Source organism: Fopius arisanus, unplaced genomic scaffold (assembly GCF_000806365.1).
Source record: "Fopius arisanus strain USDA-PBARC FA_bdor unplaced genomic scaffold, ASM80636v1 scaffold00255, whole genome shotgun sequence".
NCBI lineage: Eukaryota > Metazoa > Arthropoda > Insecta > Hymenoptera > Braconidae > Fopius > Fopius arisanus.
In genome coordinates, this window is record NW_011887994.1 from 16,869 (window position 1) to 39,191 (window position 22,323).

Consider the following 22,323-nt stretch of genomic DNA (forward strand, 5'->3'; position numbering starts at 1 on the left):
AAAATACTTTATTTCCTTGAGTTATACAATGTTTTATTCTCGTAAGGACTGGAAACTGCGATCGAACCGAGCGAAGCGAGGTTTGAATAGTACTTTCCAGTCCCTGGGGAATAATAAGGTTTTATGGTCCGGGCTCCCAAGGTTCTCACTCTGCCCATGTCTGTTTTAGACTATAATTGGTGCCATGCCGGATATTCAAACATTGAATTTAAACGATAATAAAGCTAAGAAACAAAAAGACACTTAGCACATCGAGTAATTTCAATCTTTTATTGAATTTCATAAAATACATAATTATAATAATTGCATACAGAAAAATGAAAGTAAAGACAGTGTACATATAAATTGCATTAAAATAAAAGTTGGAATGGAGAGACTTGCGGTTGCAAAAGACCTTTTCACTTTATTGCAACAAAGACAACATTGGTTCACTAAAGTGAGACAGATCTCCTACCTTTTTGATGATTACAATGATGGATAAATGAAGACGATGCGATTACTAAAATTGGTTCCATTGTCACTCGGTTCGATAAAACAACAAACTATTACGTTGCTATATTAATTATGCTGAGTAAAATCGTTAATACGTTTTTAACTATATCAAAATGGATACGTTCCCCTCTCTCACTTGCATCCACTTTCCTCACGAGCACTGTTTGAAATCGTAGACAAGTGACCCTACAGCCTCCACCGAAGGTAACACCAAGGGCAAATAATGAGGAGATTAATCTTTGTATTAATGAATAAAGGCAAACGAAAGAAAAAAGGAGGTAAGTTAAGTTGAAGCAACAAAGAATCAAGTTTTTTTCATTATTGAATTAGCATGGAATAATGATAGCAAAGCGAAGTATTCTAAATTTTCGATATTTCTTGTATAAACGATACGGTTTCAATGCGTCTTCCCTCATTTCAAAGATTAACGAACGCCATTCGAAATTATTGAAACTTTTTCAAAATCAATTTGCCCGTTTTATTGCAAACATTAATGAAAGATCATTAACTCTTTGACAACAGTCGACATTGATAATAAAGAAAATTCTATTGAACTATTAATTATTGTGAATTACATATATCTATGGTAATAAAGGAATATGAAATGTGTTTGGAGACAGCTTCAACAATTTCTAAATTACCTCAGGAGTTATCCTTAATCAAAACTAATCAATGCAGTAACTAAATGGATAGATTTTTTGAAACAATACCATCGAAACGTTTTTTTTATCGACCTGCCAGCATGTAAATAATGAAAAATTGATAGACATGTGTACTAATTAATTTATGAGCCCTTTTGCTTTGAAGAGATCTCTCATGAGTCGCTTAAGATAACCAATTTCCCTGGTCACCTCTTTAACTTGATCCTGCAGCTTTTCATTGTACTCAACCAATTCCTGCTCTTCTCCAACAATCTCCTTAATTTCAGCCTTCTTCTTCTGACGATATCTAGTAGCTGCATTCTTGTTCTGTTCCTTCTTCCTGACTTTTTTGTCTTCAATATTGGGCTTTGAGTAAGGCTTTTTTCGATTTTTAGAATTAATCCGTTGGCCATGTTGTTTACTGAAGGAAGAGTCTTGCAAGCTACCGGAAGAGGTGGTGGGAATCGCCCAGTCAGGATCATTAGAATCTTCGGAGGACAAATAGCTGTTAGAACTAGTGTACGAGCTTGACGGAGTCGATGGGGACAGGTCTTCAGCACAGGATCGAACATATTCATCCATTTCTGCGAGCTCGTTAGCCACATCTCCACTTACATTAGTGGATAAAGGCATTAGAGAAACATTTTCAGCGTTCCAGACTCCAGAAATCTGCTCCAAATAGGAGTCCGACTTGATGGATGGAGTGGCGGGGAGTATTTTCTGAGTAATTGTGGTGTTCGGAATCACGTGCGATTTGCTTGTCTGATAATAGACTAGTTGATTGTCAAATCCCATGAATTTTTGCGGGGTCTCGTGAGGTGGAGTCTGAGGGGGGGTTAGATGGGAAATTGCGGGATAGATCTGGTGACAGGCTTCCACATCTCCCAGAACTATTTCGAACTCCTGCAGCATGGATTGGGTAGTCTCCTGTTTTTGAGAGTAGGTGGGAGTTGGTTTTTGGCCACATTCTGGAGTCGGAATTTCTTCAAACAAGAACTCAACTTTTTCCTCTAACCAGTCAGAAAAGGGTTCTGTGAATGAAAAAAAAAATGTTTAAGTCAATTAAACTTGCAAAATTATATACCTAATTACAATCAAACATTGTGGTATGAAGTCTCCGACCTTATTGATAATATAATAGCAAAATGAAACCGTAACAGAAACATTGCACTCAAAAATACGTTGATGCACGTACTTTGTGGCAATACTAAGTCACAGTTACGTACTAGCAGAAACAACACAAAGATAAAATTTCTCATTGGGGAAAAGAAAATAGAATTTGACGCATTATATTAGTAAAAAGTGTTAAATCTCAATAAAAAAGAATCGTATATTTACGTCAAAGTAATTGTCTATTTTTATACACATTGACGATCTGTTATTAAGTGGTTATTGCTGGCATTCCACTTTTTTTCAAAATAAAAAAATTACATTTTTAGCAATCTAGCAATATATTTACCAAAAATCTGCCAAAAGATCCAAAATTGTAAAATGCCCACAATGCAGTCTAAATAATCTTTCGTTCCCTTTTCGATAATATGCTTAAGATAGTACCGTCACTGTCCCAATTCATGCACGAGTCCCGATTCGTAGACGCAGTGCGCTCTCGCGAGACAATTTGTAATAAATTAAACTCGCGGCATCATAAACGTGCAATATTTTCTGCGAATCAACAAGCGGAATTATTTTGTTATCAGTTGCAAGCTTCCTCCAAATCAAACGACCCGCTGAAAAGTTGGAAAAATCATTTTTCTTGAGAGCTGTCTCAGATTTCCTGTCTAATCAATGTTGTGGAACGTGTAGTGGTTAAAATCGCCTCAGGTTGCATAAGGGTTAAACAATAAAATGTAAGTATAAAATTGATATTGATATTGTACGGTACTCCCGTACATGAGGGACATGGGACATAGAGGCTCTCATTTATTTTTCCATTAAGGGCCGGGTGGACTATCTATCGAGCGTCATCTTTTATTTAAATTTTATCTTTTTAACCTAAAATACATAAAAATTTGGGATAAGTTTTGAGGTCACGAAAATCACTGGAGTTGGCATAAAAAAATAATGAAAAAAAAGAGGAAAAAATTTTGAAGGGCGCTAAAGAGCGATATTTATGAAAAGGGATTTTCCAGGTTTACAAAAAAATAATGAAAAATATGTAGCATGTATGTCAAGTATTCACCACACAAACCAAACCCTCCACTGAATTGAATGCAGCTACAGGCAATCAAATGCTGCAGATTTTTCATTATTTTTTTGTAAACCTGGAAAATCCCTTTTCATAAATATTGCTCTTTAGCGCCCTTCAAAATTTTTTCCTCTTTTTTTTCATTATTTTTTCATGCCAAATCCAGTGATTTTCGTGACCTCAAAACTTATCCCAAATTTTTATGTATTTTAGGCTAGAAAGATAAAATTTGAACAAAAGATGACGTTCTATAGGTAGTCCACCCGGGCCTTAATTCAATAAACTTCTACGTTTTCTTTGTTTTTTTGTGTGCTTCTCTGTTCCGAAGATACTGGGAATGATTTTCAAATTTGCAGTTACATTTTCGCCCAAAAAAAATGAAATGATAAGGAATTTTTCAACGAGTTGTCCTTCGGCGTGCATCAACTGGGACAGTGACGGTACTCCCGTATATGGAAGCAGCGATGAGGTCTTCATGAAAATTGATATACAGATAGACTTTAATGTAAAAATGACTGAGTTAAATTTTTTGAAGCCTGGATGGGTCAAAACAATGGTTATTAATTTTATTATCTTTCGACGATTCACACACGCGTGCAAGCCGTTGAGCAATGTTGTCCAGCCAAACTACTGCGCTAATCAATGTCATCAGTATTCTAGCTTGACTCATGATATACTACAAGTACTACCTTAATATTCTAATTTAAGATTCGCATCGAGTATTTTTCGTTTGACCTTTAGTTCGAATTTGAATTAATCTTGTTAGCCTAAAGAATAGTTATTTTAAGGCCTAGCTATGGAAAACAGATCATCTACAGATCTCGTCAGATGCAACACCGACATGGCAAGTATGTGAGGAAGAGTAATATGTTTTCTACGGCGTGGATTAAAAAAAAAATTGTTCAGGCACAGGCCACCGCGATTTGTTGGACGTGTATAGCGTAGCGTTCACAAAATAGTGTTTATGTCATCGCGTAAAGCGAAATGTAAAGCGTGTCTCTAACCTCGCTTTGCTCGGATAAAACCGCATTTTCGACCAGAATGACATAAAATAGTATCATAGCCACGGGGAAAAAAAGTGATTCACTTTTTCCGTCGTAGGCGTGAAAAATACTATTTTCAGGCACCAGTCTGGAAAAAATAATTTTATACACGCGTAAACTTAATGCCAAATTACAAGGTGATGAATAAATTTTCAAAACGCCGTCGGCTCCGATGTGAATAAATGGGCAATAAAAAAACTCGGTTAGTTGGACTTCGTAACATAAAGTAACATATGCCACACGGCCGCAAAAGAAAAAAGGTTCTGAACTATTTTTCGCAAATATCTCGAAAACTATGCAAAACATTTCAAATTTTCACGTCTCAAAATATTTTTCTCGATATACTCTATCTCAATCAATCAGAATATGTATACCGTTTTTCACTAAATTTTCGAAATATTGTAATTTTTTCAATTTTTTTTCAAAAAAATTTCGTTAGCCCGGTCACGTTGCGAAATCGTATATTGTGCCTGTAGGGAATAAAGAATTTTCTGACGAAATCAGAATTTATAATCCGAGCTGAAAGCGAGGGTTATAATCACACGAGTCAGACAATACTTTATTACCGTGAGGCACACGATATTTTATTCTCGTAGGGACTGGAAAGTACGGTTCTAACCCAGCGAAGCGAGTTTCCAGTCCCTAGAGGAATAATAGTAAGCGAGATGCGCAGTAGCGTATCGGCCAAGTAAAAATCTCATCTCTGTCCAACAAATGAGGCCGAGAGCTACCATGTATCTAGCACGACACAACTATCCCTTCCACTACGTTCAAATCGTATTCAATCCATAAAATACAAAGTCACTAGTTACATGCAATCTGTGCAGAGTTACATCATATAAATCGTCCTCACGCTTTTCATTGATATAAGTTTCTTCTAATAGAAACGGTTACATTTCAGTATTTTCCCGATTTCTATTAACTGTCGGTTACATTGAAGTCACTGAGTTGGCAGCAATTCGATCCAACCTAACCAAGGTCAAATTTGGCGTTGAGATGTTGCCATCTAGGCCAGTCAAATTGGACCTTAACCACCTCAAAAAGTCCGGGCAGGCTGAAATTATACCAAAATGTGGAGAAAATTCCCCTCATCATGATATTACAAATGTGCACCCACACGTTCAGCAGAAATGTGCTTAATTAATTAAAAATTAATTAAAAAGTTGGAGTGAACGCCAAAAAACTGTACTGAATTAATTGATCTAATTCTATCGAAAAGATAAAAATATTCAGAGGTTGGGCTGATCTAATTCTTCAAATTTCTAGTCGAAGTAATGTTCCTAATCCTACTACTATTTTTAAATTAATTTTTAACATCGTTGAGCACAAAAAGACCCAAATAATCAGCTGATTGTGTATGCCCGGCCCCCCGTTGCGCGCGCCGCTCTTGGGTATACGCGGGATGCGCAGGAGTTTGAAATGCTCTGTCCAGTGCGTCCAGCGACGCGCGAACCAGGCATACGTGATACGTGATCAGCTGATTATTTGGGACTTTTTGGTCCAAATCGTGTTAAAAAATTAAATGAAAAATAACGAAGAGCTTGGGAACATTGCTTCTACGTGCAATTTAAAGAATTGGGTCAGCCCAACCTCTGGATACTTTTATTTTTCCGATAGGATTAGACAAATCAATCCAGTGTAGTTTTTTGGCGTTTGCCCTCATTTTTCCATTAGTTTTTAAATAATCAAGCATCTGCTGAACGTGTAGATGCACATTTTTGATATGATGATCAGGGGAATTTTCTCTACATTTTAGTGCAATTTCAGCCTGCCAGGACTTTTTGGGTGGTATCAAGTATAAACGCGAGTCTTGTTTTACTGGCCTAATCAGTGTAGTCAAACCATTCAAACCGTTGAATTGTGACAGGGAAAAAGAGGAGAATGTTTTATTTCTTCCCTCAGATTTTGTTCCTTATTGAGTTCTATTGTTATGTTTGTGTACTTTATGGTAACGAATATTAAATTTGTCTTTCGTTCGAAAATTAATCGCAGTTCTTGACTTATTTAGGTAAGTTATTACACCCGTTATTGAAGTCAATTTTGAAGGTTAATTAAAGTAAGAATTTCGAGATTTCAAATTTAAAAAAAATTGATTCAATCTCATAGATACATGAAAGGAGATTTTTCAAATTATTAAAAAATATTGTGCATTATGTAAAAAAAATATGCAAATAAGATACTTCAAATAAAGTTAAAACGTGATGTCGGTAATAAAAATTTGGAAAACGTGAAAATAATTTTTTACATATGAAAAAATTCGTGAAATCTGTCAAAATAACAAAAACTGGTTTTTTTTTTGTAAAGAAAACTGTGACAAGTAAAAGTCTTACTTAATTGATTCCGCAAAGACGTCTTTGGCCAAAATATGATGTTTCTACAAATTTAAAAAACTCGGCAAATGTAAAAGAAAAAGCCGAGAGAAATGATATGACTTGATTGAAAGGATTCAATAATGAAAATAAAAAATCAGTAGAGGCAGCATCAACTTACTTGGTGCGGTTCTTCCCAAGAACTAGAGTTAGAACCAGAGATTATCTTCGGTCACTTTGAAATATTAATCAAATTTCATTTTAGCATTATCCTATGAATAAAACTGGGACAAGTAAGTTGATCCTGCCTCTACTGATTTTTTATTTTCATTACTGAATCCTTTCAATCGAGTCGTATCACTTTTCTTGGCGTTTTCTTTCACGTTTTCCGAGTCTTTTTTAATTTCTAGGAATGTCATATTTTGGCCACAGATGGGTTTTTACTTTTTTTGTTATTTGGGCATTTATGCTACACGGTCTGAAAAGTATTTTAGCAACGTATTTTATCGAAATCCGCACCGAAGGTGTGGACTTTGATCGAATATATTGCTAAAATATATACGGTATACATATTCTGATTGATTAAGATGGAGTGCATCGAAACGAACATTATGAGACGTGAAAAATTAAAAAATGATTCAGAAATAAATGGCAGTTTATGAAAAACGGCAGGCCCGATCAAGCTGAATTTCGGCACAAACATAGTTGAATAGTAATACCTATAATTTGACTAAATTTCACCTTTCTCGGGATACTTCTAGCTGTTTATTCGTTTGATTTTCTTAAAAAATACTCGAAGTTGACCATGCGCACATACACACAGGGTTGTCAAATCTTATATTTTTACGTTTCAGACCATTTTACATCAAGGGTTAAACAAAATTAGAAAATTCCAAAATCGGTCAAAAGGAAAGGACAAATTATTAATGTGCGAAAATCTAGATATTGATATCAAAGGAACGACCAAACTCACAGAAAAATAATGAAAAATATGCATTTTATCATCGGTTACAACATTTTGTCAGTCCATTTTGTCCTATATCGTTATTAACTGTCAAATGTATTTTTATCCCCCTTCATGGTGACTGATATAATGCTTGTTTTTTGGAAGATCCCTTTGAGACAATATCTCGATTTACACTTTTCTCTCTTCAACACTTTTTCCTTTTTGTTAAACATTATTATTTTTATAATCCTTGAAGTGGTTTCCTAGCACAAATTTAATTCTTGGTTTTTACATATTTTAGGCCAACAAGATTAAATTCCAAATAAAGGTCATGTTCTATAGATAGTTCATGGCGGCCTTAACGGGTTAACTTGATTTTTAACCATTCTATCAATACTTTTTCTTTATACGCAGCTGCACCTTAATATCCTTTTCGAAAGTGTCCGGAAGTTTAATGGCTTCTATCGTCGTAAAAAAAATTCGTATGGCTACAAGGAGAGAAAAACATAGGAAAAATTACGTGACTAATCACGTAATCGTGGGCTGGAGTGTCATTTCCTTGCTTTTTACTGGAGAATTTGGGAAGAAATCAGAGACGAACAGTAAATTTTATTTGCTCTGGAAAATTTACGTGACTGTCACGTAATTTCTTAAGGACTTGTAAAATTTACCACAGTTCCGGCAAAATTATTCCGAGTAACGTAAAAATTATCCAGTTTCATTCAAATTTTACGTGACGTACCGTAATTTTCATGTGACCGAATTGAAAAATTCCTAGAAAGCGTTTGGGGTACGACTGTTGATCATACCCGATTGCGAATCATTGTCTAAGTTGGGATCACGCCACCCGGCAAATTATTATTGTCGGAAGGATATTTAGTATATTGTACTTCTAGAGAGTAAAGTATTTTATATATATTCACGATATTTTATTCTCGTAGGAATTGGAAACTGCGATCTAACTGAGTGAAGCGAGGTTAGAATCGTACTTTCCAGTCCCTTAAAAATTTACGGAACTGAGTACCGTAATTTTTCTACCTCTAAAGGTGACTTTTTACCGACCGAGTGATAAAATGTTCTCAATGATCGACACTTTTTCCGATTTTACATTTCGCCCCACGTTTACCTTTCACATATGAATTGTTACGGAACTTTTTACGTATTTTTTCCAGTATTTTTCTCTCCGTGTATAGAGCTGTGGTTAGTTTTTAGATTGAGTGGCACTTCACTACAATAAGGCATTTGATTGTTTTTCATCCGATTATTCCAACGATTTCGTACGTATCAATAATAACTGTTTAAATTTTCCGGAAAAGATATTATTACGTTAGTCACACTCCCTTACGATTTCACATTATTCCGTCTTGAATCCGAAAAATCCTTTTCACATGTGTACTTCGCTACCTTCTACATGGCCGGCAATGCTAATTCTCAGCTTTTGAGCGGAATTTTCATCTGGAATTGAATTCGCTCGCTCAATATTAGAAAATTGTTGATTTAATAATGAATTGATCAAAAAGCGTTGGTCAAATTTGGAAAAATCGTATAATTGTAAAGGTGTCATCTGATAGTGTCTAATAGGTCTACTGACCCCCAGAACGTAGCCAATAGTCGGCTACCCGTTCCTAAAAGAAGTAGAAAAATGCGAATTTACGCGCATTTCAAGAATATCCGTAAATCTACTTTCAGTAGATACTCTTATTAATAGATTATATAGAGTAAATTTTGGGTCCCGATTGGTTTATGTTCGTAAGTGATTGAAGAAGAAAATTTTTAGCATAAAATTGTCAGTGAAAGTAAACACAATGCCAAACAAAATGATATTGCGATGAATGGATGGTTTTTTTGATCATTGAAGTTTCCAAAGTGTCATTTAGCAGAGAAAGAGTGTACTGGAGTGCACTGCTGTACTCTTACTGTGCCAGGAAACCACTACCCAATCCGCTGATGTCGATATGTCAAGGGGAACAGGTTTCGCGCTAGTATATATTTAACTTGAAAGATAAATTTTGGAAGACAGATATGATCAACTTCAGAAAGGACTTCTCATGATCACTTTGCAAGATAAACAAATTATCGATAGCGGTTACAATATGGAAAACACTCATGATCATTGCTAACAGAAATGTCCTCGAAGTGGTTTGATGAGGTAGACAACGTTTTTTTCAAAATATTTTCATCCGTAATTCATGGTAACGAAATAATTACGCAATTAAATAAAAATCGTTCTCTGTTTAAATCTGATCTAGAACGTTCAAATTCTACGATAATTATGCAGTTAGTGAAAGGATATTTTAGCTGATTAGTTAATAAATGTGGAATTTTCATTGTTGACAATCTTGTCGGTCATTTGTAATAGTTATTTATGAAGTTGAAGGCGGGACCAAGGATATGCTCGAGAAAAACTTCATAAATACAAGGAGTGGCAGGTATTTGAATCGTTCGTTCTGCATATGCATAATGGCAGTGATAACGACATTTAGTCGTGCTAGTTACTTACACTTTCGAGTAAAAAATATAACAATATATACGTCACTTTTTTACTGCTTCCCCGATTTATTTATTTATCTATCTATGAGGAAACTTATATCTTAGAAGAAAGGTAAAAAGTGGTTTTTTACAACTTATGAAATTTTCCATTATAAGTGTCTTCCTACGTTGTTGTTTTTCTGTTCATTAATCACTAATGAAGGGCATTCTATATGTCGGCTTGGGATTCTACCCACTATTTCAATAATTCATTGTACATAAACGACTATTTTGGAACAAAACGTGTTTGTTGAGTTGATAGTGAATTTAAGTAGCTGAATCGACACTACATGGAGAGAAAAATTCTTTAAAAATTACGTGCCTGTTGCGTCACCTGCCAGTCAAAACAATATTCAGTAAAAATTACGGAACAGTTACGCACTTTTTCAGTGCACTTGCCGAAAAAAGTCCAGAACGTTCACAAAAAAGTACGGAACGTTCAGTGAAAAAATGCGTAACTGTTCCGTAATTTTTACCGAATACTGTTTTGACTCGCACGCTACGGAACAGGTACGTAATTTTCAAAGAATCTTTCTTTCCGTGTACTTATCCGACAGATAGAACAGATTTACGCAGAATGAAAACAAACATCTGTGACCGTTTTTTTAAAAATCCAATCCGTATCGCGCGCCTGCGCGCGGCTATGAAACTATTTCTGTAAGGGAGTTACGACTTCTTGAAATCTCGCGCCATTTTAGGTGAACCAATAAGGAATGGTGGCTTCATGATTTCGAGATTTTCGAGATAATCGATTGTGTCAAGCGTGTCCCTTTTAGAATAGGAATTCGGTGCTTACCAAATCTCAAGATTTTACGGCCCGACTTTTTTTAACACGTGTCGATTTTCCCATTTAAAATTACGCATTTTCACCAATTTCTTACTAATTATATGAGATGAAAATTATGAACCAGAGGAAAGGGAGTGAATTTACCAAAATATGAATATCACAAAAACATTCACTCAATAATATTTTACGCTTCAAGGAGGTTAATCTAATTTTTCACGACAATAGTATATTTCCATGCGGTTACGTGTGAAATTAAGGATAGAATGGGAGGTGAGGATAGAGCCGACGACGCAAGTAAAAAAATAATCCATCGCACCAGTCTTGGCATTATTTCCCATAGTGATTTTCAAATTTTCATGCTTAGAGAGTATACATCCCTAATTTACAGATAAGGAATTATGAGAAATATAACGAAAAAAATTCCCTGCTTACCATTTGACTTTTATCTTCTATTCTCATCGGCAAGTGTGGTACAGGAGGTTGAGGGTGGCAAGGGAACAAATCGTAAGAATCCGACAGGGTATACGAGAAGAAAAAATTTATATAATAATACCCTCTAATATAAAATTTATGCATCACTTTTTCAATCAAATAATCAATGTAACTGTTGTTTCTGTATGCATATGATAAGTTACAATCTACACAGGCCGTATCCTGAACGTCGGGCATAAATAATGATGCATTTTCTCTAATAATTAGCTCATTACGAGATATGTCAGTCTTAGATTCCATACCCTGTTCTGTTTTCATGATCAGTGCCATAAAATGAAAATTCCATTGAAAATTTAAATCTATAAGGCAGCGTATCGTCAACTTTTTAACCGAATATTATCATTTTTCCCATTTGGAATAAGGAGCACAATCAAGCTTTCTTGATAACTCATATAACCTCCTCGGTTATGAAAGATTGCAACTACAAATAATATTATGAAAAAACAATCATAGACCTGCTAATGCATTATATAGATTATTTAATTTCGTAGTTTTTTTATAAATTTTTGTATTTTCCTTAATAAAAAAATTCATATAACATTTCGTATCATCGTTTTACTATCCTTTTCAATAATACCCTTTTCAATTTGAAATACATTGAGTATTAAATTTAAACTGAATAAAATATATGTATTATATATATTTTATTCAATTTGAAATATGTTATAAATTTTATTAATTTTAATTTTAATTTAATTTCCCGAAGCCTCGGCAACCGTTTTTGGGTCAAAGTTTGGCCGGCGAGCTTCAGCCAAGGGAACAGTGACACAATAAAATAATGGTAACATAATAATTATAATATTCCATACTCTGTTCTGATCTGACTATCAACTTCACAATAGTCATATTATGAATAAATCAAAAGTGCAGCGCTAAACAATAAAAGATGAATATAGAAAATAAATAAAATTGAATAATGTGAGGTGTTGAAATATTCATACGGTTTCATTACGTGGATGGAGCTGGGTAAGCAGTCTCACGGTGTCACATGCGTGCTGCTTCCATTTGAAGATAGTTGGATTGTTTTTTGACTATTGTTAATGAAAATGTAAAAGAGTATGAGTGCAAAAACAGTGAGAATGCCTACGTAAACATTTTGAGGACCTGAAGCGACTCTGAGGCCCCTCAGCTTATTAGAGTCCGGAAAGAACTGGACTTGAACGGATGAACACTTCTCACCAAAAATCTTACTACCGCGAGCGAAACCGAATCAAATTTTAGTTTGATTTTATGCAAGTATATACAGTAGTGTTGATTATATTTATCTAATGAGAAGTAGTGTTCGGTTACTAGAAGAAACCCGGTGAACCTTTCTCTAAACATTCCTGAATGGACGAATCCTCCGTGAGCCCGTAACGAGGGTAGTTACCAAAGGAATTGGGTCGGAAAGCGACTGATTAAAGGCGGACGACAAAACCCCGCACGTTACAATAACAATAATAATAAATATTAAATAAATATAACACCATTGTAAATAAAAAGTCAATGAAATTCATATGCAGATTTTCATTTCTAACTATAGGAATCCTGCGATAGTCTAGTGGCTAGATCGTAGATTTAGTATATGCAAAGTATTCCGAGTTCAAGTGATTGTGGGTCGTTTTTAAATTAATAATATCGGTTTCTTCAAGCTTTGTTGAGTTAGAATTTATGAATTAAGGTATAATTAATAGGGAAATGAGCATAAGATGCATTAATCACTTTTTTTTGGTATAATTTTCAGTAACAATTGGCAACCTGACTGCCATTGTTTTGCCAATCTTGAGTCACGATCCATCATTCTTATTTTTGTTCTACTGAATCCATACTTCGTCATATAAGCTTATGGGTACAGTCAACCCCGCTGCATCCACATGCCATCCATAATTCATTTAATTAATTAAATATGAAATTAAGCCGGGCGTTATCATCCCAGGTTTCGACTGGGGCTGGGGCGGGATCTGGCTGGGTATTGAGCCCCAAAAGCCTGGAGGGCCTGGACGCCGCCAGTCTTGGACCAAGGTGGGTCATTTGTACTTTCCTACCTGGGAAAGTGCGCGTCAATAATTAGTGAAATAAAAATCTAAAGAGGCAGTCCAAAGAAATCGCTGGGAGCACAAAAAATCTTCATACATTATGTGTTTCTTCACAAACAAACTTCAGGGCGTAGTTACTGAAGAACTGATATCCTACCATCTTTTATCAATTTTCTTCGCCATCCGGTTATTATTTGATGAATGTCGAACAATTTCAGGAGGGAAACTAAAAAATCTGGTTAAATTCAAACATGCCTGAACATTTGATTTTAAAAAAGGCATACCTTATTCAGTAAAATATTAGAAAAGTTGTCAAGGCCATCAAGAATGATAATCAATGATCAACATTATTCGAATCTCAAGCATCCAAGCAAATTTTTATTTGACGTCAGACGATTGAAAAAAAATTTATCAATTCAATGCAGATCTTGTGCACAAATGGGAATTGGAATCATATGTAGTCAATCTGTTTGACCGCCTATGCCTTACATATAACTATGTAATGACGACCAGGAAGAGTGCAATTCAATTTCATTCAATATTTTCATACCCTCTGAGAAAATTTTTGAAAAATTAAGCAAAAAAAAATGGGTTCAAATTTAGAGAGAAACCTTCTGACCGAACTTAGTAATCAACGTAAAATATTTTAATTGAACTCATTGAGAGAAAAGCTTAGAGAGGCTACAGGTTTCTTACAAAGATCCCTAATCAGAAGCTCCTTTGATGCTTCTCCGTGCCTATCATGTTCTAAAGAATATTTTCATACGTTATCAAATTATATCTAAAAGTTTGTCTATTCCCGATAGTTATCCAGAGGAGCAGGAGTTCAAAAACGTCTAATCTTATTTAATTTTAAATTGGTCCTTATTCGTGAGGTTTTTTCGGTTTGGCGGTTCGAGAACAAAGCGAATAACCTAATTCGTCATATGAAGTAGAATGTTCAAATGTTACAATCGATTTTAGGAACCTATTGTTAGACTGAGAGAAAAATTTCATAAAAATTACGTGCCTGTTCCGTAATGTGCCCATCAAAACAGTATTCAGTAAAATATTACGGAACAATTATGCACTTTTTCACTGGAGGTTCAGGAAAAAGCGGATTTTGGAGGAGAAATTCACGACAACAAAAAATCATTTTTCTAGTGTTGAACTGGCCTCTCTAAGAACAACTACAACTTTTTTTCCAAGAAATAGCCACCAGTCGAAGTGTTAAGTGAAGGTTTCTGAAAATATATAACACTATTTTTGAAAGTAATAGAAGAGTTTGAAAGTAACAAAAATAGACACAAAGTAAATGTCATGTCAGGGAAATATATTGTGGCACATTTCGACACTAAGCCGTAAGAAACATTTCGGCTGAAGGTCTGTAACCTACAGATGCATCAAAGATGAGTTTTATTATCATAATTATCGAACAGTATTTTTAATTATTCAGTTCGTTGGAAAGTTTTTACTACCGCGAAGGAACGGTGTCATATAAGATACTATGTGCGACTATTAAGGCTAGGATTACTAATTTCGTCCAAATTTATTAATATCAGGTTGTCACTATATGCACACGTGTGACTTTGATGTTTTTCATAGAAATTCGTTACCCTGTCTTTTGGAAGCATTTAGTAAGCTTCCGTTAACATCGCGGGATGCTCAACTTATTCATTGGGAAAAAAATCATTATTTTATTGAAAATAATTTTGGACTTGAAAAATTCGAAACGCCATTAAAAAATTCTCACAATTCTTTGGTAACCAATTGATTTCCAAAATGTTCTAAAGTCAATCTTCCATTGTCCACCTACTCGACCTAGTTTTCAATAAATGATCTGCATGCTTACATGAATAGAATCATAGTCACATTGTCCTTCTTACAATAAGCATTGACTTCGTTGTATGTATCATTAGTTTTGAATAATATTTTGTACTTTAGTCAGCGCATTCATAATATTCTAGCAGTTTATCGTAAATTATTTCCTATTAGACAAAATCAGGTTTTCTACTTTTTTACTTGATTCACTGAGGTATAATTAAATTGCTAATACAGCTAAACCAGTTCAGTGGGAGGTGTGCTCATTGTCATGCTCGATCGGAGGCAAAACTAATGCACTAGACCAACACTATTCCAGGATCAGATAACAAAAAAATTGTAATTAATCTTTATTTTTTTCATAAAACTAACTAAATAAATACAAATACATCAGAAAGGTTACTCACTCATTACTTGTTACAGACGTTCAGTAGATAAACTAACCCTCTACGACGATATCTACTCATTTATTTTTAATGAGATTGGTTGCAAGTTACTGCACGAAGTCATCAATGCGAGAGCCTAATGAAAATCGCGTCATCGACAATCTCATATATTTAATCTTCTGGTCAATTTTAACTCATTGAATTATTTCAAAATGTCTAAACAGTTCCAAACAGTGTTTCAAGCTATACGAAATCGCTCCAGTTTCTTAAAATTTTGATAACCAGTGCTAAACCTTTAGGACTGTACAAAGATGGCCCTTATACAGAAATAACACTGTATATGAAAATGAGAACCTATTCACGTAAAAAAAAAGAAGAGATAATACATTTTATTCGCACGAAACATTTTACCACGCTCTTTTCTCTTACTCAGAATCTAATCTGATAAATAATACCAACTGAACAAGTGAAGGGGTAGAGGAGTAGAGGCCATAGTCTGATTTGTTAGTTATAGCTGAGGTCAATAAATTTTAGGCCTTCTTTCGGAGGCCAAGTATTTCTCAGAAAAAATCTTAAAAGTTTTTTTTTCGTGAAGACAACTTCGTAAACTATGAAAGAGATTTCCCCAAATTCAATAGTTAATTTTTTTGTTATATCAAGATAAACGACAAGTAGGTAATGATAATTATCAATTTTTTCCTGTTGAAAAATCTTTAATTATTCTATCAATTGTGGAATTGTTCTGGATCTACTAATTTCAGACATGCGTGTAATTTCCAAAAAAACGTCGAACTCCATCAACTCACCCCCCCCCCCCCCCCCCTCCCGCCCTCTCTCACTCATCCTCGCGTTATCAGAAAAAATTATCTCGGCGTTTTTCTTTACGAAATTCTTATCAAATCAATATGTACTTCCACCATGTGTATTCATGAGTCACTAAGCATGTAAAAGTTTCCTACAACTAAAAATGAATAGGTAGTGGGGGTATATATAATGGAAACCTACCAGCATAACAAATTGCCATTATCACTCGTTGATCGATGGATTTTATAGATACTACTCTAACAAAATACTATAAAACGATTTCTTGTTACCGTAGAATTAAGGAAGAAAAAAATGTGATTCAAAATAAGAAAATGAAAAACAACAAATTTATCAATCGATGATTCTTATACTGGAAAATTTAGCTGTTGTCGGTGGTTATCTTCGGTTGTGTTGTACAAGGTCACTTTGGCGCGTTTCAATAATTCACCACTTAACCGTTGTACGTCTCCACTCTTGAATATTTTAGTCAGCGTCTTTTCACCAATTTTTGGGAATTCACAATAATTTCTCGATTCCACGTGTAACGATACGCGAACTGCATACTACGATACAACATTAGTACATTCCAACATTTAGATGATTTCCAGAAACGGTGATGCTTTAATGATGCCAGTATCACGGATTTCTATCTCAATATTTATTGTGAATTTTTGTACTGACTCAAGTTAGCATTTAGAAATATTAGACTTTGTCCTATAAATTATAAGTGTCACTTTCTGGCAGATTAGTGGATGTTGTAATCTTTCTTTCAACAACTCGTGATCACTTCTGATTATTTCAAATTTACCAAGATGGAGATAATTTAAATTAGTAGTACTTTAGAATATTTGGAAACCACGCAATTGAGTCCAGCAATTAATTTGTAGGAATATTTTTAAGTAATCAAATAATGGATTAATCTTTTGATACGTTGTTGTTCAATTCGTCAAATGGAATTCAATTCATCACAATTTTTAACTCAATTTTGTAGTCTCAAGCAACGATACAATGTCAGTTTACTGAAGAATGTGAGAATAATTAAGTTGTACAACTCCGCGTTCGCACTGACACAATTCAACTGGTAGCGCTGTGGCTCTTGATTAACTTGAGGAGGCTAATGATTAGGAGAAGGGGTGGCATGGAAATCTGGAGGGGATCGAACGAGTTTTAACACGTTCGCAGACATGTAGTTTATTCTCTTGACCCGTGCTACATAGAAACCCAGCTTTTACTTATCTTTGAACTTTCCCTCCTTCGCTTCGAGATTTTTAACCGGGAGAGGCAAGTTGACTTGGTGGAGGTTGACCACTTGCCATATTATTATCATTATCGTTATTTATCGATGTTTCAATATTTTTCCCGACAATTATCGAACAATTTCGCTGTTTTTTTTTTACAAATTCAATGAATTAGATTATTACTATTTTTTTTTCATTTCAATCGATCATATCGCACTGTATAGGAAAATGTCGCAAAAAATTCTTAGAACTTTCAAAAAAATGAAAAACAATTTTATTGTATATGTCTGTTTTATGTCACTCAGCCCGTCCTAAGCTTGTAACTTAAAGTAACATATGCCACACGCTCTGAACAGCATTTTAGCAACATACTTGATCTCAATCTGCGCCTTCGCCGCGGATTTGGAGAAAAATACGTTCCGGAAACACTTTTCAGCCCTTCTAGCATAAATTATTATTATTATTCTTGACGTAAATGAGCTATATAGACATTATGATTATTGGAAGGAAAGCAAGATTGTCATAATCATTTTTAGAGCAGGTTACAGTTAATAATTACACAATCTTCTTTCGTGTGTCGTAATTTGTGAGAAAAAACGTTTTTTTTTTCAACGAAACTCCCTTTCTAAAATATTGGGAAAATTATCCGTTGATCGATGTCTGAGTATTATGCAGATGGTTTTGTGCTTAACTTGAAAAGTATTTAAATTTTAATAAAAGAATGACCGTGTGAAGCATGATTTACCTTCCTTGATGTATTCATCCAATTCTTCGAGCAATTTCGTTGCAACTTGGGCACGTGATGGTGTTTCATCGTACAGAGCCGTGTCAATGGAATCATTTATAATTGATGATGATGATAATGATGATTTGTCATCAGCGTAAAATCGTTCATCTTCAGTATCGCCAGTCGATGTCCCACTTGGAGACACCGGCTCTACTTTCCATAACCAAGATTCGTAGGACATGGCTACGGTGTTTTTTCTCTTGGTTTAACAATGACAAGGTTATTAAAGTTGATTGCGGCGTCGTTAAGACGTAGCTCGTAATGAGCGCCATTGTGGCCCTGAAAATCATAATTAAGTAAATCATAACTCAATTATATCATGCCAGAAAAAATTATTCGGTAGTTGACAGTAAAGATATGAGTAGCACACGCACGGTTTGTTATTCTTAATTCTCCAACTTTCTTTATTGTTATTATCATTCATAAATACATACACATATTTGATTTGAAAAATTTAAATGCAACTGTTCAAGTACGCAGTAAACAGTCATCAGTTTTGCTATTTGGATATCAAATTTTATAAATTATCTCATTCTTTGATTATTACGTTTAGCGCATAATGACATTATTGTATAACAAATAAACCAAACGGGGCGAATAGATCTTCTATAACAGTATTCGGAAATTATCTCAATTTTCTAAAATACATGTAATGATGCAATGAAATAATATTTAAAAAAATAAAGAATAATTTTAATAGATTGCTTCTACTTTCTATTTTATCTCCTATTAACCTTTATGATGCAATGTTTTATGACGTCACGAGGCAAGTTATCATCCCCCTTCCAGTTTTAACACAAAAATAAAGATCACTCAAATAAAGACCACTCGAATTTTTATTTTTTCCAACGGAAATAAGAGAATTTTATTTTTTTCCTGAATAATTTATGATTCGTCACTCTAACGCTTGGAAGACAATGAATTACAAAATGGCGGACGGTGGTCAGAGTGAATGCTGTATCGGCTCACCGAATTCTGTCAAGCCCAAACGCTATACAAAGTTGATTTAGTATAAAAAACAATATAAAGTTATTGACTTACTCCATTTTTTAGTTTTTGTATTGGCACACTCGCGTGTGCAAGCCGGGTCCCGACTAGAAATCCATCTTCACCGTAGTAAGAGCAGTTGAATGAATCTAAACGTCTTGTTTCGGTGTTTCATACAAGGCGAATGAACGAGTGCAGCGCATAAGCAAAGGATCGGGCGTCTGCTGATTTGGGGTCACGTGATTTCAGGGGAAATTTCTCTGCATCGTGGAGGGGGACAAAGAGGTGATGTAGGCATAGATTTATGGAATAGTCACAGAATTAAAAAAAGAGTTGAAAATTGGATCAATTATAAAAAAAAACAAATTCTGTTACCACGCAGTGATTTGCAAAATTCCATACAATTGGGAAGCTTGTAAATAATCAAATTACTGTCTAAATTAGTCATACCCCCTATCGATAACAGTTCTGTTCTTCCTACACTATCGACTGGTCAGCAGAATGGGCAAAAATAGACTCAACTTTTTGGTCTGGGTACAGTTAGCCCGAAATCGTTTCATAATCTCGAAGTAACTCAAAGACACCTCAAGTTACAGACTGGTAGAAATATGTACACTAGAGAAGCGCACTAGAGAGGCGTGACGTTGAGTTAAAACTTTGAATAGTAAGAAATATATAATCAATAAATTGGGAATTTAGCAGTAAAAAAATAAAAGTTCGCCTGTAGAAAAGAACAGCATTCTTAAAAAACGATTTGTCCCGTCAAATGCATTAAATAATAGATGAAACAATAAGTATCTGTCTGAGAAAAACGGTAAGCGACGTTTGCATAGTTTACCTTTTAGGGCGAGCTAAACTTTCAATTCAGGAATGAACTTTTCACCAGGCACCGATGAGCGGGAGGGTGGTAATAGAGAACCGCCTCTACTGACATGGTTTTTCCGATGGTTTTCCATGTTACTCCTATATTCTATACTAAGTTTAGCTATCCGTGCGCAATGCAATCAATTAAGTGGGACTACATACCGTCCAAAAGAATGAAGATTGTGTTTTAAATTGGCCCGTTTTACAGCGGATAAACCTTTCGCAGAGACTATCGAGATACAATAACTATAAATAAAAAAACGCCAACAAAAATCTCCAAGTGAAGAATTATGAAGCTCGTCGGATGGAGTGATGTTGCTCTACTAAAGAACAGAATTCAACTGAGCATTTTAAAAACGATACGAGCTTTGTTTTAATTTCGAGCATTGCCTTCTCCATACTTCAATTCGCGGACAAACAAGTTGAGTATATTTTTAAAAGATATAATTCGTCCATTTCTTCCAAGAGAAGAAAAGGTAGAATTTTGTTTTAATAAAAAAACAAACTGACCTTGATATTGATGTATTAAAAAAAATCTTTCGCGATTATGTAGTATCGAATGAGGTGCAACTTTAGTTCGGGAGCGGTGGAGGATTTGTCTTTTTGCGCTCTCATTCTCCTTTGCTCCCAATACTCTGTCCGTTGATTCTCGGAATGGACGATTTCTCGAGATCATGTGGTTGTCGAGAACATGTGAATGCTCAAGAAAGAGTAAGCAATACAAACCCTTTTCTCAGCGCTCCGAAAAATTTCGTTGATGCTTTTATTATTCTGTTTAAGAAATTGTGGTATGAAATAGGTGGACATAAGTAAATTTAATTCCGAATCGAACCCATGGTTTTCATTCCTTAATATTAATCGGAAGAGAGGATACGTATTTTTAATTAACGACGGATTATTTGGAGACCACTCGGCTCTCGAAAACTAATCGGTTTCCTCCATCGCGTTGCGCTTCGTCGCTGTTTTCATTTTTTCATTACAAAGATCAATGGATGAAACGGGTGTCGATGGATAGAGAATTGTTCAGTCGGCTGACGGGCAGACATCCGAGCATTGCGCGTGGCGCCCTCCCTCTCCTGGGTTGAGGTACTACGATGCAGCTGCGGTTACTCAAACCCCCCTAACTGACCCTCTACGTTAGTCAATCCTCTTTGGATATCCCCGTCGACCTATTCTGAACTTCATAAAAGTACCAGAAGAGGGCTGCGGCTACCAAAAATTTTACTGAATAATTTCTCCCGTAACATTGTGATCCAGAGATTATAGGGGAGATTGCTAAAGCCAATGGCGAAGCTTCAACCGCGAAATTGTCTGGCCGCCCGAGTCGAACTAATTTTGCGGGTGTACCTGTGAATCAAACAAGTCGCAAGGGCAAGAGTGTCGGTAATTTTCGGAGGGCGTGGGTACAGATAAGGCAGAGCTCGAGCCCGAGAGTGTCAATAATTCGGAAAGATCAGCAAACGCGAGAGTGTCGACAATTCCAGGAAATCGTGAGGAAAGAAAACATCCCATATAGAGCGGAGTGGGGGTATGATGGAGAAACAATCGATGGACGGAATGAGAAAAATGAATTCACTTGTGTAAATTCGAAAAATTGTTCAACCAATTGGGGAAAAATTGTCTCGCAAATATATATTCAAACGATTGAGAATCGTGTGAAACGTGGAGATTTATGGGTCCCTCAGAACTTTTTCTTTTAATCGATATCTTTTTTGTTAACAAATTGCAAAAAGTTTTAACAAATTGGGGAAAAATTGTCTCGCAAATGTATACTCAAACGATTGAAAATCGTCTGAAACGTGGTGATTTATGGGTCCCTCGGAACTTTTTTTTTAAACGATATCTTTTTTGCTAACAAATTGAAAAAAGTTTTAACAAATTGGGGAAAAATTGTCTCGCAAATGTGTACTCAAACGATTGAGAATCGTCTGAAACGTGGAGATTTATGGGTCCCTCAGAACTTTCTTTTTTAAACGACAGCTTTTTTGTTAACAAATTCAAAAATGATTAAACAAATT

General features: G+C 35.1%; 1 protein-coding gene across 2 annotated transcripts; it reads right to left on the reverse strand.

Moving 5' to 3' along the window:
• Positions 1-316: 316 nt before the first annotated feature.
• Positions 317-19,644, reverse strand: crc (bZIP transcription factor crc). 2 transcript variants are annotated; one of them, XM_011314956.1, is made up of 3 exons: positions 19,496-19,644; positions 18,413-18,733; positions 317-2,164 (listed from the first exon to the last, which is right to left on the reverse strand). In XM_011314956.1, exons 2-3 carry the CDS (start codon positions 18,633-18,635, stop codon positions 1,272-1,274), a joined length of 1,116 nt encoding a protein of 371 aa, XP_011313258.1. In that variant the 5' UTR covers positions 18,636-18,733; positions 19,496-19,644; the 3' UTR covers positions 317-1,271. The 2 variants fall into 2 exon arrangements, with proteins under 2 accessions (XP_011313258.1, XP_011313259.1); XM_011314957.1 differs by lacking the exons at positions 18,413-18,733; positions 19,496-19,644 and adding an exon at positions 16,631-17,509.
• Positions 19,645-22,323: the final 2,679 nt, after the last annotated feature.